The following is a 15,932-nucleotide window of genomic DNA, read 5'->3' as shown; positions in this document are numbered from 1 at the left end:
AACAGGTGACAAGTGCAAAATATCTTACAATATATATAGGAGTCTTATCATGCTTGCAGATATTTAATGACCAACCAGGAACTCGAAATCGTAGATTGGAATTGCAAAAAAAATTTATAGCATAAGCAATGTTCAATTATATTGTACGGCAGCAATAGGCGGGGTGGTGATAACTACCCGTGTGGACTCATAAGAGGCTCTTCCTCGAGTAAGCAGTTAAACACATTAAAACATTTGTACCAATTTTTTTTTTACTTCATTTTATTTTTAACTCTCTATGTCTCGTACAGTATGACAATTCTTGTGAATTTGAAACCAAATCAAACGCGATAAAAACAGTTTAATTTAATCGACATTTTATAAAAACTACGTCGAAGCCCCTTCTTTTAAAAGCAAACATTGAATCCTAGTTAATAGCCACGTTATTAAAACAAGACAGCCGTCTAATGTTAAAAGTACCTACCTAATTAAAATAAACACGTCCTTTCTTAAATATCACTACGGGTAAACGAAGCCATTACGTCATAAAAAAGGAGGGTGCAGTCAATTTGATATGAATTAATATTTTTATTTGCTTTCCAAATGTGACAATCTTTGTGCTTCAAATAATCCTTCACCGGTTAGTGATTAACCACCTGTGTTATAAGTCGTGATGTGATCATGCACAAACCATTTGAGACACGGGCCTTTTTCGAACGACAGGCACAAATTAGCATATTAGTTACTATGAGAAGTAGCTAGCCATGGAAACCTCTCATATTCTGCAAACACTTCTCAATATTAAGTGTATAATCTATGTTCTGCACAGTCCATAGATTAAACGTACTTTATGGTAGGTTATGGTTTAAGTTTTCAACTCTTATGTTGGCAGTGAGATCTGTGAGATAGCAGCTTACGCTAGACATTAATCTCAGCGGTTGTCTCTTTCTCGCTTGAATTTACTCTTTTCATAGTGATGAGATTGAGCGTGATAGGAACAGTTTTAACGTCGTAGTTTAATTGTTTGTTTTCTTTTTCCCGTGTGAAACATTTGATTACATTTGACAGCACAAGTACAAACTGGCCCAAAGGGAGGCGGCCATTTTATAGTTGGTATTCAGCGAGTGGAGTTTCGTTCTTCACGTTTACTTTGAATTTTGGTTTACCAATTGAAATTGAAAATCACGTACAAAATAAGTATACGTAATTAGAATAAGACATTAAAGTTATTTATGTATTGACTGTCAAGACCAGTTAGCAATGGACGATCCGAACCGGATGATGGCGCATAGCGGCGGAATGATGGGACCGCAGGGTTATGGGCTGCCTGGAGGAGAAGGCGCACCAGCCTCTGAAGGAGGCGAAGCTCGCAAGCAGGACATTGGCGAAATTTTACAACAAATAATGAACATTACAGATCAAAGTTTAGATGAAGCTCAGGCGAGAAAACACACGCTGAACTGCCATAGAATGAAGCCTGCTCTGTTTTCAGTACTCTGTGAAATTAAAGAAAAGACAGGTATTTATTGTTTTATCTCATCGATGGAGATGTTACAGATATAAATATTATATAAACACTAATAACACAAACATTTGATGTTAAACATAAACAATTTCTACAAGTTACAGAAGTATGCCTTAAACAAGGGACATGTAACAGCATAAAAGATAAAATCAGATACAAAAGTCCAAAACAAAAATTTGTTAACTAAGAAGATTAAATTTTCATTTGAATCACGATTCCTATATTTATTGTAACTCTTACATAAAATAAACTTCCTAAAATCCGCAGTGCTATCTCTGAGAAACACTCAAGAGGAGGAGCCACCTGATCCCCAGCTGATGAGGCTTGACAATATGTTGATTGCGGAGGGTGTAGCTGGACCAGAGAAAGGTGGAGGTGCTGGTGCTGCTGCCTCGGCATCTGCTGCGGCCGGTGAATGGGGTAAATTGAAATTGATTACATTTAAAAAATTCCAGTTGAAGTTCTTACAAAGGAATAGAAAATTTTTTATCATGTATTAGTATTTATCAATGAATATGTATAATGAAAGTGTATAAATTTAAATGCTCTTTTTATATGATAGTTTTCCAGTCACCACATTTATTAACAATAGTACATTTGAAAGTTATCTTACCAACGAGTAATTTAGTTTAGATGTACCGAAAAAGCTCAAGGGTCTGTAGATATTCTTATCGCAGTGAAAAGTGGTCATTCATCAAATTAAAAAAAAATGGTTTTAAAAAAGTAAATGTTCATGCATTACAATTATTTTGCCAAAAGACCTGTAAACTAAAATTAAAACTAGACTCTGTAGATTAGATTCGGAAATATTTCATCATTTGATAACTTTTCAAGTAGTTCTAAAATCATTTAATAATTAGGAAACCTTTTTGTCTTAATATTTACTAATAGTCTATCATAATCTATGTTTCTATGTTATGTCTAACTTATGTTTATTAGTTGATTGCCTACCTTGTGTTATGGATAGGTAAGCATCATAGTCACGTAGAGAATATAGTTCATATAAAAATATTAATGACAATCATGTAGTCTGAATCCATATAAATGGATATTTGGGTTAAATCATAAATGGCTTCAAACTAGAATTCCCCTTACTTTTGCAGGAGTAGAGTTAATATGGCTTTCTAAATTTAAGTCTGTAATATATATTAGATACTCAAACAAACCTATTTGTCAACATTATTGACCCAATGGGGGATTCCAACCAACAAAATTCAGCCTAACAGTCAGGGGCAACCAAGTCTAAGTTTTGATGATCAGTATTAGAATTGGCTGACATTGTAGAATTTTTCAAACACACAGATAAATGTCACACTTCTAAAAATTTGGAAATTAAAACCTTTTTTTATTGTTATTAAATACTAGCATTTCACTCTAATAACTTTTGATTGAATTGGTATTCAAGGAATATCAGATTAAAGTGCAGTAAAAGTACTAATTGCTTGTATAAAAGATAGAATAGACTTAAAAAAAAAATTGTAAAGTAATGTCGTGCGGCAACTAAGTGACTGTTACTCAAGCAGATAATGCCATCGAGCACTCGGACTACCGTGCAAAACTGGCGCAGATACGGCAGATCTATCATCAGGAGCTCGACAAGTATGAGAATGCCTGCAATGAGTTCACTACACACGTCATGAATTTGCTAAGAGAGCAAAGTCGCACCAGACCTATCACCCCTAAGGTATTTTGAACAAAATTATATAAGCTGTCTTGTAATTAATAATAAGTACAGTTTTCAATAATAATAATCGCTACATAGTACAAAACAAAGTTGCCTTCTCTGTCCCTATATCCCTATGTATGCTTAAATCTTTAAAACTACACAACAGATTTTGAGGCCGTTTTTTTAATAGATAGAGTGATTGAAGAGGAAGGTTTATATTTATAAAAACATCCATTACATAGTGGAGAAATCAATAATAAATCACAGTTTCCGACGCGAAGCGAGGGCGTGTTGTTAGTAATATATAAATTACTTTCTAAATTATACCTGGCCGATATTTTTACCATTCCTTAGTTGATGTACTGATATCCAATATGGGCAAATTATTTCAATTTTTGTAGTATCAGTAAAAAGTACAAAATAAACATAAAAAGAGGTTACACATTTACATTTTTGATTAAGAGAATCCATACTATTTTATTCTTCTTTTTCTTTTTCTTCTGAGTCGGTCTCTTCATTACTGAAGGTCGTGTCTAATCTAAAATGTGGACCACTCGATGCACAATGCTTCCTCACGTCTTCTTGTCCTCGGCGGTCTTTATAGCCTCGGTTATTGGCATGCTGGTATGCGTCTTAACCAGATCAGACCAGCAGATAGGTGAGCGTCCGCGTGATCTTCTCCCGTCAACCTGACCAACTACCATCAGCTTCTCCAAGTTATCGGGGCCTCTACGAGCGATGTGGCCGAAGTGCGCGAGAATACGTTGGAAGCAGATAGCGGACAGGTCCATTGGTCCAGTGTGCTGTCCATGGAATTCGCAACATCCGTCTCCAACACCACATTTCAAAAGCGTCGATCTTTGCTCTGTCACGAATCCCGGAAGATAAGACGAAGTGAGGCAAAGATCGACTATTTTATTAATGCTTATTAATTAAATAAATGTGTTTTTGTGGCAGGAAATTGAACGCATGGTGCAAATAATTCACAAGAAGTTTAGCTCCATCCAGATGCAGCTCAAGCAGTCCACTTGCGAGGCAGTGATGATTCTGCGCTCACGGTAAATGAATGACAAACATTACAACGTCTACATTAAGAAAATTATTTTACAACCAGCTCAACTTTGGCCTCAATTAAAACAATGAAAATCGAATACGATTCCCGCTTGCAGTTTCCTGGACGCGCGCAGAAAGCGCCGTAACTTCAGCAAGCAAGCGTCGGAGATCCTCAATGAATACTTCTACTCGCATCTGTCGAACCCGTACCCCAGCGAGGAGGCGAAAGAGGAGCTGGCGCGCAAGTGCGGCATTACCGTATCGCAGGTAACGGACCCTTGGCTCCCTTTACAGCTTCCTAGACGCGAGACGCAAGCGACGTAACTTCACCAAGCACGCGATAGAGTTGCTCAATGAGTACTTCTACTCGCACCTGGACAACCCCTACCCCGGCGAGGAAGTCAAGGAGGAGCTCGCCAGGAAGTGCGCCATTACTGTGTCGCAGGTAGCGCACAAACGCGCGGACACATATTGCTTTGACTAATTTTAACGAATTAGGAATATGTATTTCAAGTTTAAGTGAGTTGAAAAAGACAATATTATAAACTATTTAGTTAAACTAGCTGACCGGGCAGACTTCGTAGTGCCTCAATCGATAAATAAAAGACCCAAACTTTTGTATAAAATAAACTTAGAACAAACAAAAGGAATCCATCAGCATTTTCATATTTATCTACCTTTTGGTAGATAAATATGAAGGTTTAAAAAAACCTTCTCTGGACTTCACAAATAATTCAAGGCCAAAATTAGCCAAAACGGTCCTGCCATTCTCGAGTTTTAGCGAGACTAACAAACAGCCATTCATTTTTATATATACAAACAGCAGATAATGAGTGTCTTCAAGAATGTGGGAGTAAGTGTTGGTTTCTATTGCAGGTCTCTAATTGGTTTGGCAACAAGCGCATTCGCTACAAGAAGAACATTGGCAAGGCACAAGAGGAGGCCAACCTTTATGCTGCCAAGAAAGCAGCCGGTGAGTGGGACTAACGTAAACATGTTTAGTTTTCAATTTATTTATTGAATAAATAAATTGAGCTTAATCTTAATTACAAATTTAGGTGATAATGAGATTGATTAGTAAAGGAGTAAGTCGATGAAATTAGTAGTATAAAAAAATATCACACCACATTGAAGTCAATTCAAGTGTAATAGTAGTTTTTGCCGCACATAAATAACCTATGACGTCACGACTAAACAAATACGATGATTTTATCATTGAGATGACTAAATCACAGTGAGCTAGTTCACATTAGGTCGGACCGGCATCGTTACGGTAGAGAAAAATGTCTGGTAGAGAGGGTAGAGATGGCAGAAAAAAAAAAAGAGAAAAACTCAGATGTATCAAACCTGTGGACACAATGTTGACAAAATATGGCCAGTGACAAATTCAAATTTGAAAATATTGTTTCGATTGTCTTTGTAAGCTGTAATAAAACTTATCGCAAGTGGTTATCGCGACTTACGGTCATCACCATTGCTAAGAGCACACAAGCTACTTCCTATAATAATTATTGAGGACTACCTGTTTGAAGAGAGACACACGTCCGTACTGTGCATAGCACCGGGGTGAATATTGAGGTGGGGCTTGACTCGAACTGTTGGAATGTAGTAAAGTATTTCTGGAAACGCATTGTGATACCCGCAGCGGTTCCAGGTAGTAGGGATGAATTCCGTTCCGGTGGAGGGTGGGGACCTAATGTGAAGCAGCTGTATGAGTAGTCGTGTGCGTGTGCGTGTGCGTGCGGAGAGTGGTGAGTGTGTGCGCGTGTGCGTGCAGCAGCGGGCGCGTCGCCGTACTCGCTGGGCGGAGCCTCGGGCGCGGCCACTCCGCTGATGTCGCCGGCGCCGCCCCAGGACTCGCTGGGCTACTCGCTGCCGGCGCCGCCCTACGACCAGCAGCCGCCCTACGACGCCTCCATGCCCTACGACCCCATGCACCAGGATCTATCGCCCTAATCGCCACACATATGTAACTATCTTTTATATCAACATTTTACCAATGCCCAGTCAAGGCTTTTTTCTTGACCTAATTTTTTTCACAACACATAAAATATCAAAATCAAAGCATAACAACATCTATGTGGTAACAATGTGGCGACCTTCGATATTACTTCAATCAAGTTGTATTGCTCTATTGAATTAAAAATTAAGGCTTAAGCAAAGCTAGCCATATTTTTAGCCAAAGTTATTTCATATTAAAAGCTGAAAGAATCGATCCAACTGATGGTGACATAAGCGCAGATGGCACGACATAGCTCATACCGTAATACCCTCAGTACTTCATAACTTTATCTGCAGTTCTTCAAATTCTAATTAGGGATGTTATCTGACACATCTTTTTTTGAAAACTGAAATGCTTTTCTATTCTCTCTCTTTCTTTTTGAAACGTCAGAAGGACAAGTTCCAACTAGAAAACCTTCCGGGTGATCAGCAATACAGCCATACTCCCCAAAAAAATAAAAACCAGTTAAAGACAATTTACAGTTAATTTAAATAATTTTCAAATGTGACCTTTCCAAATAATATTTTTGGAGGATTCTCTGTCACAATCTATACTGCAAATCTATATATGTACATATATATAAATGAATTGCTGTTCGTTAGTCTCGCTAAAACTCGAGAACGGCTGGACCGATTTGGCTAATTTTGGTCTTGCATTATATGTGGAAGTCCAGAGGTGTAAAAGGTAGATAAATATGAAAATGCTCAGAATTACATAAAAATAACAATTTTGTTTTTCCTTTGATGTGTCCCTCGTCGGACGGATTCCTTTTGTTTGTTATAAGTTTATGTTATACAAAGGTTTAGGTTTAGGCACTACGAAGTCTGCCGGGTCAGCTAGTAAATTTATAATTTGCATCCATTTCAGGTTGACGACATGACGCATAATCGTGCAGCTTCCACTGAATTGCCATTTACATTACATAATATTATGTATATCGTTAGGTAAAGGAGTACCGCGAGTGCTCGCCTCTACGCGCCCTCTCGGAACACAACGACCTCTGCAATCTGCAATATTCCAAATCAATGGAATGTAAATTATTTAAAACTGTTCACTGCTTGTTTTCTCATGTATTTGAATGTTTAAAGTTCCATTACTGAAGTATTGTTACGATGAGAAATGTGTTCTGAGAGTGTAGCCCTTGCCTTAGGACATAGAACATTGTATACTATGCATTATTAGCACGTTACATAATATTTTTATCGTATTTTTGGAGGTAAATGTAATTGAAATGTATTTAATTTTTATTAATCTATATGACTGGCCCCCAGTATTTATTTTATACAATATTTTTCTAAAACGACTTGAAAAGGCAACTTTATTAGTATTATTTTGTTTTTATTATTATTTTAATACCAGTTATAATTTGAAGTAATTATTTGGACAGTATTAGTATTAATTATGTCGAGAATCAGAAGGCCGGGATCTCTGTACGTTCACTATTCTACTCTACGGTGGTTATATTTATACGATAGCTGTAAGTCTTAGTTTATAGTGTAACATTATAGATTTAAGGGATCAGATATTTTGTGCTGTAATATTTCCACTAATGCGTCCCTACCGTGTATACTAAAATGGCTTAGATATTGTTATTTTCCGACTTGGTACTTAACTAAACATATGTTATCGATTTTAATTTAGTTCTCATTTTAAATTTAACAGCGAAATTTCGGTCCGCCCTCAATCATGTACGTGTTAGATCTGCCCATTATTATTGCCATTATGAAAAATTAAGACTTGAATTATGTTTTTGATTCATCTACAGATTATTGATTGGAACGAAATTTGACTGTGTTGCCATTTATTTATATGTAGAAAAAAAAAATGTCTGAGAAAAGTACGCACTCCCATGTTTATATACCGTTGATAGTGCGGATATTCGTGTGCAATTTTATATTTTAATGAATGGTTGTGTTACTGTGTCGAGCATGTTAATGGAATTGATTATTTTATACTATTACTTGATTTTTTAATCGATATTTTGAATGTAATCATGTGATTATTATTTTTATTATTTGACATGATTTTTGTTGTGAATATATAGAACTTCAGTGATTTTTTTTGTAAGTTTAACAACATGGTGCTGTCGGTGCAGCATTACTTTATCTCGTTCAGTTGTAAGTTTTATTATGTTTCGTCGTTGACTATCGCAGAAGGATCAAGACTATTTAGTTCCACGTAGACGACTATTACGGAAACGTTGCGAGCGTCACATTAAACGTGTTCTAAAAACAAAATATCTGAAACAGTATACGAGAAATTAAACGGAGAAATTAATAAAATATTTGTTTAAAACTGTGGAACGTTAATATTATAACGAGACGCGTCGTCGCCATTAATAATTATGGTTTAGAACTTACTATATTTACATGTGACGACGCGGACACCATGTATACGACGACGAGTTCAATGTTATTGCGACCATCAGATTGACTAAATACATTTTTTGTGTAGTTATAATGGACGTTTTTTTTATTTGAAATTCCCAACTTTTGTTTTCACTTCTCTTAATTGTATAACAAGATTAATCATCTGGGACTATGGCTTGGTTCCCTTAGCCCAAAATTTTCTCATTTAGGTAAGCTAATTAATTAGACGTGATAGAAATATAGTAAAATCCCGTACCTGCCTGCGGGATTTGAACATTGGCATAGTCGCATCGCTTGATACGAGTAGGGATACCGAGCACCCTAACTTTAAGGCTACGATGGCCACAATATGCAGTTCAATGACGAATTTAACCTAATGACTCAGACTGGGAATTGAAGCAGAGAGTGGTGATATTGTAGTCAGTAAATTAGATCCACTGAGAAGATCCTAGAAACTCAGTGAGTTGTGTCCGAGTGTAATATATAGACTGTAGTGTCGTTACTTATATGACACTACCACCATACATCACTAGACCAATATGGCGGGCTACTGTTCTTTGGATGTAGGTGCACAAAACAAAGTCACGTGCTTACCTTGTCATTATGCCAAACAGTATGTTTCCTAAGGAAATTCATAGAATAGTTATATTATAAATACGAAAGTTTCTGTCGACTGGTGAATTTTACGCTTTCGTACAAAACTGGAAAATTCTGATGAAACTACAATGTAATAAATGGTATAAATATTGGAGTAGCACGCAGCTCTAATATAGTTTGACGACCGTTAGATGACGCGCGATGAGTTTCGAGAAATTTCATACTAATGCGGGAACTAGGTACTCTCTTTTTGATATTTCCATCGGTACACAAACAAGTTCGTGCCTGACCTAGTGTTAAGTGGCCCATAAGCGCCACAACGTAAATCCCGCGGATTGCCTTGTGATCCAAGGTGTTTTTTTGTTTATTTTGAATCATCGCATGCGAGCTTACGATTCTCCCGATAGTACGTGTGCTTAGGGCAAGTTTATTAACTTCTCGATCGCGAAAAGTTAATTTAAATTTGTATGGAGTTTGGAACAGCGTCACTAGATTGACGTAGTCAGACCGTAGTAGTAGGACCGAGTCTCGACCAAGACCAACTTTTCATCACAAAAAGAATTGTTTGCAAAATAATACAATAGTGTTGTGTTTGTATATTTAATTTTATCAGGCGCAATGTGACCTTGGCCATGTTAGTTCGTTATGTCAGTTTTCGACGCCCGTCCTCTTACTCCTCGCTCGGTTAGTGCAGTGAAATCATTCTGGCGGTGAGGTCGACTCCGGTGGACTAGGGTTATGTTAAAGAATATTGCCAGCTTAACCTCTGCGACAGCGGCTAGATGTGAGTACAACTTTCAAAAAAAGATGTTGCTCTTTAAATAATACACATAACTAAATAAAGTATGATTTGTCATCACTAGAGCTAGAGCTACATATATCAAGTACAATCAATGTTGTGATCATAAATGAAAAGAATCGTAAGGTTGAGATTGAATTCATTGCAATTAATTATCTTTGAAGTTTCATTTTACATTATCAAATAAAAGTAATTTAAAACAAATATTTCCGGATACATAAACCAAATAAGGACATTTGTATATACTGTTTATACATTAAATTGGTTTAAGACCATACCATAAATCAGAAATGTAACTCATTTACCGTTTGCATAGGCAAGTCGTTTCATTCACGGCATTTTGTATTCTTAGATAAAATTTCGATAAATACATAATTATCATCATAGTCGATTACACGATGCCTATTAGATACCGAATGAAATGCATTTATTTATTTTTATGTTTTGCTTCGTTAATGTCAGCCTCGAAGATGACAAGTGTACACAGCGCCTACAAGGAGGAAGTCCATGATGTTCCAATGTCGGTTATCACCAGGCCCTTCATTCCGGAGCTGGACGAGGCCAAAGTGGAATCTCTCATGGAAACAATACAGGTTAGTTATACTTTATCATGGTATAAATGGAACGTTTTCAACGTCCCAGAGTATGATTTGTGTGGGCATGTGTGAAATGAGTCATCAGGCTTATCCCTGTTCCACCCAGACCTTCATCAACGACGTATTTAATAAGCACACCTGTAAATATACTTATATTTAAGTATTAATTTTATCTAAACAGTTACATACATACGAACATAAAAAATAAAATTAAATAAATATATTTTTTATGGTTATTCTAGATCTAGATGGTTAGTTGACAAAGTCCATCTAATGTTAAGTGGTTACCATTGCTTAGATGTGTGGACGAACTCTCAGCCCACCTGGTGTAAAGTGGTTACTGGAGCCCATAGACATCCACAACGTAAATGCGCCACCCACCTTGAGATATAAATTCTAAGGTCTCAAGTATAGTTACAACGGCTGGCCCACCCTTCAAACCGAAACGCATTACTGCTTTACGGCAGAAATAGGCAGGGTGGTACCTACCCGCGCGGACTCACAAGAGGTCCTACCACCAGTAAATTATATGTTTATAAACATCACGGCATGTAGCCACCGCCTTCAGACATTAAGTCAAAGTTGAAAGAAATAACTGTTGATATGATATGAAGGCTATGCAAACATCCGATACTGAACGTTTTAATTGATTTGCGGCAGAAATAGGCTAGGTACATATTGCCTAGTTACAATGCGCCCTTTTACACGATCCAAAATATGTGTCTATAAAACTTGTGTGTTTCATAGGTAGGTACTGTGATAATTAATATGTATTGATTCAACGGGAGGCGACCAGGTCACACTAGTACCGTCGAGGCGGTCCGCCCGGTTCTCGCGGACTGGGTGGGCCGCGACCGCGGATGCCTCACCTTCCGGCTGACGCAGATGTTGACCGGCCATGGGTGTTTTGGCCGGTACCTCTTTAAGATAGCCGGAAGGGAACCGACGGCGCAGTGCCACCACTGCGCGGACCGCGACGAGGAAGACACAGCGGAACACACATTGGCGCGTTGCTCTGGATTCGACGAGCAACGCGCCGCCCTCGTCGCGGTCATTGGAGAGGACCTCTCGCTGCCGCGCGTCGTGGCTACGATGCTCGGCAGCGACGCGTCCTGGAAGGCGATGCTCGACTTCTGCGAGTCCACCATCTCGCAGAAGGAGGCGGCGGAGCGAGAGAGGGAGAGCTCTTCCCTTTCCGCACCGATCCGTCGCCGTCGAGCCGGGGGCCGGAGGCGGGAATACGCCCGTACGTCCCGGCCCCTGTAGGTGGCGGCCTCCCCCCGGTGAAGGTCAAGGGGCGACCTGAGGGGGTGAGACCGCGCGGCGCGCTACCAGCACTCTAGCGCGCTGCCGTGGAGTGAATAGAGCGACCGGTCGACGGTGTATCGCGTCCCGACCCGGCAGGCTGGTTCTGGTCCAGCGGGGTATTCCGGGACACCAGCGGCACCGTCTGGGCGGCCCGATGGGCTGCCGTACCGAGACGGCCGACGTTTCAGAGCCTTCGATTCGCCTCGAAGGCTCCGTCGGCTGGGCGTCCTTGGGGTGAGCCGCGCCGTCTGGTTGTAGTGTTGACCGCGGTAGCCCCCCTACCTCATCCGGGTTCTGACCTCGGAGGGGATCGGACGTCGGGTGTAAGAGTGCAGGGGAGTCGTTTAGTGGGTGGGTCCTAAAATCCTTGGGCCCGCGGTCTGCTCACAACACCATGCAGATCGTTGAGTCTCACATACCCCGCGCGCCCCTCTTGCGCGGGGACCTCGTAGGAGGTTCGGCCCTCTACCCGAAAAAAAAAAAAAAAAAAAACTAGTGAAATACTATTACTTGGTTAACCAGCATTGAAAAAGGCCTGCAACTAGTAAACAAATAGGTACCTATAGTGAGCACACGTGTAGGTATCAAGACATAAATGTAAAAACTTTTCATTTTAATTAAGACAATGTAAAAAAAGAAAAATTACAATACTATTTTGATAATATTTAACTTATCAAAAGGTCGACTTAAGGAGGCTTGACCCCTTTTATCGGTAATCATTTGCAACATAACAACCGTTAATTTTAATGTTTAGAGGTTATTTTAACATGAGTGCTCGACCTCCATTAGCATTATCTTTTTTAAAGTGACAAAACAATAACAATAATAAGACTGTCAATTGATACACTACCTAATTAATGTATTAGATAATACCACCCGCAAACAAGCTATGAAAATATACAAAATAAATGTTTCTTATCCGACTTTTTGCCTCTAAAGGCAAACTTGATGACAGAGAGAAAGCAAAGGCAGATTGTATACATGTGTTGCAACGCCATGGGCGCAGCCAATACGCTGAGTACTAGGAAATTATTATTTTATTTTTATTTTTTATTGCTTAGATGGGTGGACGAGCTCACAGCCCACCTGGTGTTGAATGGTTACTGGAGCCCATAGACATCTACAACGTAAATGCGCCACCCACCTTGAGATACGAGTTCTAAGGTCTCAAGTATAGTTACAACGGCTGCCCTACCCTTCAAACCGAAACGCATTACTGCTTCACGGCAGAAATAGGCAGGGTAGTGGTACCTACCCACGCGGACTCACAAGCGGTCCTACCTCCAGTAATGAAGTAGCTTAATGAAAATACATGTTATACCTAATTAGAAATTGCCATTATTTTATATTGTAATTTATTTTTCAGTTTCCGTTCGGTTCATGACATGTTAGGCTATAAACTTATTTTTTAAATTTGTGAAGCACTGATTCTATTTTTATTTACATTATTTTTTTCTCTCATTTTCTGTTGATTGATTGCGTGATATGACAAAAGAAAAAAATGTCAACTTCAAAGTTAGCTGCTAAAAAATTACGTGACTCTTGACTGACCTTTTTAAGTAACGACACTACAGTCTTTATATTACTCTCAGACACGGCCCACTGAGTTTCTCGCCGGATCTTCTCATTGAGTCGCGTTTCCGATCCAGTGGTAGATTCTGCGAAGCACTGCTCTTGCTAGGGCTAGTGTTAGCAACGTCACCAGATTGGAGCCCCGTAAGCTCACCCATTCGTTCAGTGAATCTAATATGACCCCTCGAGGTCACTAGAATAGGTATGAAAAAAAAAACAGTCTAAAGATACTCAGCTATAAAGTTTTTTGTAAAATCTTCATATTTCAGAAGCAAGAGCTAGCAGGCAACGTCCCGCCAATAGACATACTTTGGATCAAAGGCTCTCAAGGTGGCGATTACTACTACAGTTTCGGCGGATGCCACAGATTCGCAGCCTATAAACGTTTGAATCGTCCCACGATTCCCGCCAAACTGATCAAATCTACAGTTTCAGATTTAAAGACTTATCTCGGTAGCAGCACACCCGATCTAAAATAAACGTGGCTAGAGTAATTTAATAATATGGTAATTTATTTCTATGTAAAAATTGTAATACTTTTATGTTACTTTTAAATGTATTTTTGTTTTTAAATAATATAAGTTGTTTTTTTACTTGGTTTTCATGATTAGATAAGCTCGCGGTTCGCTAATTACCGGAGTTTAAAGACATCGCAAAGGCGCGTGATGTCTTTGGTCTCCATCACACCCTTAATTAACAAAATGCAGAAAACACAAATAAAACAACTTTTCTCCAACATTTACTTTTAATTTCGGAGTATCCCTTAAAATCTAGAGAACAATGAGATATGCAGTTTATTTTTCTGTATATTTCTTACAATTTTATATTTACAAAACGTGAACATACAATTTACATAAATAATACCAAAAATACAATTCTACACGTTACAACGTTCACGGGCGCGTGCAGCTGCGTACATACTCACGAATACTCACGATTAGCACTGGTTAGTGATTGAACACAAAACTAGCATAGCACCAACAATTACATTAATAATAGTTTACTTTATTATTAAATTAAAATCGTTTCAGTACTTTCAATAAAACATAAATATCATAATTAAACTCGTATTAAAATTGTAAAAGAGAGAAAGACTGACGGGATTAATGTAATAATGTTACAGTTCGTGACCGTAAACTCTTCTCTTTATCATTATTTGTAATCGAATTTTTCTATAAAATAAATCCTAAAAAAATATGTGAATGTTGTGAAAAATGTAAATATAATTATGTTAAATTTCATTCAACTTGAGTCCATTAAAAATAAATATTAATTACAACAACGCAACATTCTCGAAATTAAAATTACAAATAACCGTGAAATGTCCATAAAAAACAAAGGAACACATATTTTGCTGAATATTAATATGGATTTAATTATATTTGGAGATCATCGATAATGCACCCTATTGTATTTTAATTTGGCACCATTAATAAAACATGCAGTTTAAGCAATTAAAATAAACAAATGGAAATAATAACCGATATTGAACACAAAAGAAGTGTTAAATCCTCAAATAATTATTTATTGTCTACGAAGGCAAAGGGGATTCCAAATCTGGTCGTAAAATGGGATACGCCTTATTTACTAGGCATAAGAAGTTGAAATCGACCGTAAAACACTATTTTAAGTGATTTCCATCTTAGGTAAAATTAAAAATCATAAATTGACATTTTTAGCTGTTATTATTTGAAATATTAGTCGTTTGAATTCATATTAATTAAAAAAAACAGATTGAGATTTACCAGCGCATCACATTTTTTATAACCTATCTAACGCAGCGTCGCCTCAACAAAACCTCGTCCTTTCCAACTTAAATATAAATATATATTTATTATGTCATAACAACCATAGTTTACTTACTACATATATCTACGAATAACTTCTTGTTCTGGTCTATTTGAATTATGATTTTAGTTTTCTAACGACGCGCGAAGTCACGAAATCAAAATTATCCTAATTCCCGCCATTTCCAGTTTCCGCCTAGAGAGCATCTTGCGGTGGCTCTGTTTTGTTCAATTCAAATAGACGTGAACATGATAAATGCTTGAGAACCCTGTCACCATGGACAAGAAACTTTTATTAAACATTATTAACACGTTTCAAGAAAATATTTTTTTTAATATTTATTTTTTACTTACAATTAATAAATAAAATATTAATGTTTTCCCTCACAACTTTCAATAAAGCGGTGGTCACATAAACTATCTACATAATTAACTAACAAGGAAGCATTCATTATAATCTTAAACATTCTGTGGCACTGTTGGGTTTTATAATTTATATTGTAGAATTCATTAAATGTATCGAGTTATTTTTATAAACTTATAGACACAATATTTCCGGTAAGTTACTGTAAAAATGTAATTTGGTATTATTTTAATTCGTATCAGAAGATGGGATGGGATTATCTTTTCTACTTTTTTTGTTGCAAACAGTTTTATATTAATCAATTTTTAGATATAA

General features: G+C 37.7%; 2 protein-coding genes across 9 annotated transcripts; both read left to right on the top strand.

Moving 5' to 3' along the window:
* The first annotated feature begins 854 nt into the window (after positions 1-854).
* exd (PBX homeobox extradenticle) lies at positions 855-8,685 on the top strand. Of its 8 annotated transcripts, none has more exons than XM_028173756.2 (8): positions 855-1,498; positions 1,772-1,924; positions 3,028-3,188; positions 4,128-4,228; positions 4,340-4,490; positions 5,100-5,196; positions 6,001-6,192; positions 7,093-8,685. In XM_028173756.2, exons 1-7 carry the CDS (start codon positions 1,240-1,242, stop codon positions 6,177-6,179), a joined length of 1,101 nt encoding a protein of 366 aa, XP_028029557.1. In that variant the 5' UTR covers positions 855-1,239; the 3' UTR covers positions 6,180-6,192; positions 7,093-8,685. The 8 variants fall into 8 exon arrangements, 5 of the variants coding, with proteins under 5 accessions (XP_028029557.1, XP_089589257.1, XP_028029558.1 ...); XR_016324227.1 differs by having other exon boundaries at positions 861-1,498; positions 5,878-6,192; XR_016324225.1 differs by having other exon boundaries at positions 861-1,498; positions 5,869-6,192.
* Positions 8,686-9,822: 1,137 nt separating this feature from the next.
* Positions 9,823-15,290, top strand: Srx (sulfiredoxin). Its single transcript, XM_028173847.2, has 3 exons — positions 9,823-9,975; positions 10,453-10,583; positions 13,736-15,290. Exons 1-3 carry the CDS (start codon positions 9,930-9,932, stop codon positions 13,943-13,945), a joined length of 387 nt encoding a protein of 128 aa, XP_028029648.2. The 5' UTR covers positions 9,823-9,929; the 3' UTR covers positions 13,946-15,290.
* Positions 15,291-15,932: the final 642 nt, after the last annotated feature.

The sequence above is a fragment of the Bombyx mandarina genome, chromosome 15 (genome assembly GCF_030267445.1).
Source record: "Bombyx mandarina strain Sakado chromosome 15, ASM3026744v2".
In the NCBI taxonomy this organism is placed as follows: domain Eukaryota; kingdom Metazoa; phylum Arthropoda; class Insecta; order Lepidoptera; family Bombycidae; genus Bombyx; species Bombyx mandarina.
This window is presented reverse-complemented; position numbering and strand designations above follow the sequence as displayed.

What these genes read in the sequence shown, in the direction of transcription:
- exd (XM_028173755.2), top strand. Translation starts at nt 1,240, where the DNA reads ATGGACGATCCGAACCGGATGATGGCGCATAGCGGCGGAATGATGGGA. An exon ending in TGAAATTAAAGAAAAGACAG is followed by an intron (nt 1,499 to 1,771) that starts GTATTTATTGTT and finishes TAAAATCCGCAG; the next exon opens with TGCTATCTCTGAGAAACACT. An exon ending in GTGATGATTCTGCGCTCACG is followed by an intron (nt 4,229 to 4,339) that starts GTAAATGAATGA and finishes TCCCGCTTGCAG; the next exon opens with TTTCCTGGACGCGCGCAGAA.
- Srx (XM_028173847.2), top strand. Translation starts at nt 9,930, where the DNA reads ATGTTAAAGAATATTGCCAGCTTAACCTCTGCGACAGCGGCTAGAT. An exon ending in CTCTGCGACAGCGGCTAGAT is followed by an intron (nt 9,976 to 10,452) that starts GTGAGTACAACT and finishes CGTTAATGTCAG; the next exon opens with CCTCGAAGATGACAAGTGTA. An exon ending in CTCTCATGGAAACAATACAG is followed by an intron (nt 10,584 to 13,735) that starts GTTAGTTATACT and finishes TTCATATTTCAG; the next exon opens with AAGCAAGAGCTAGCAGGCAA.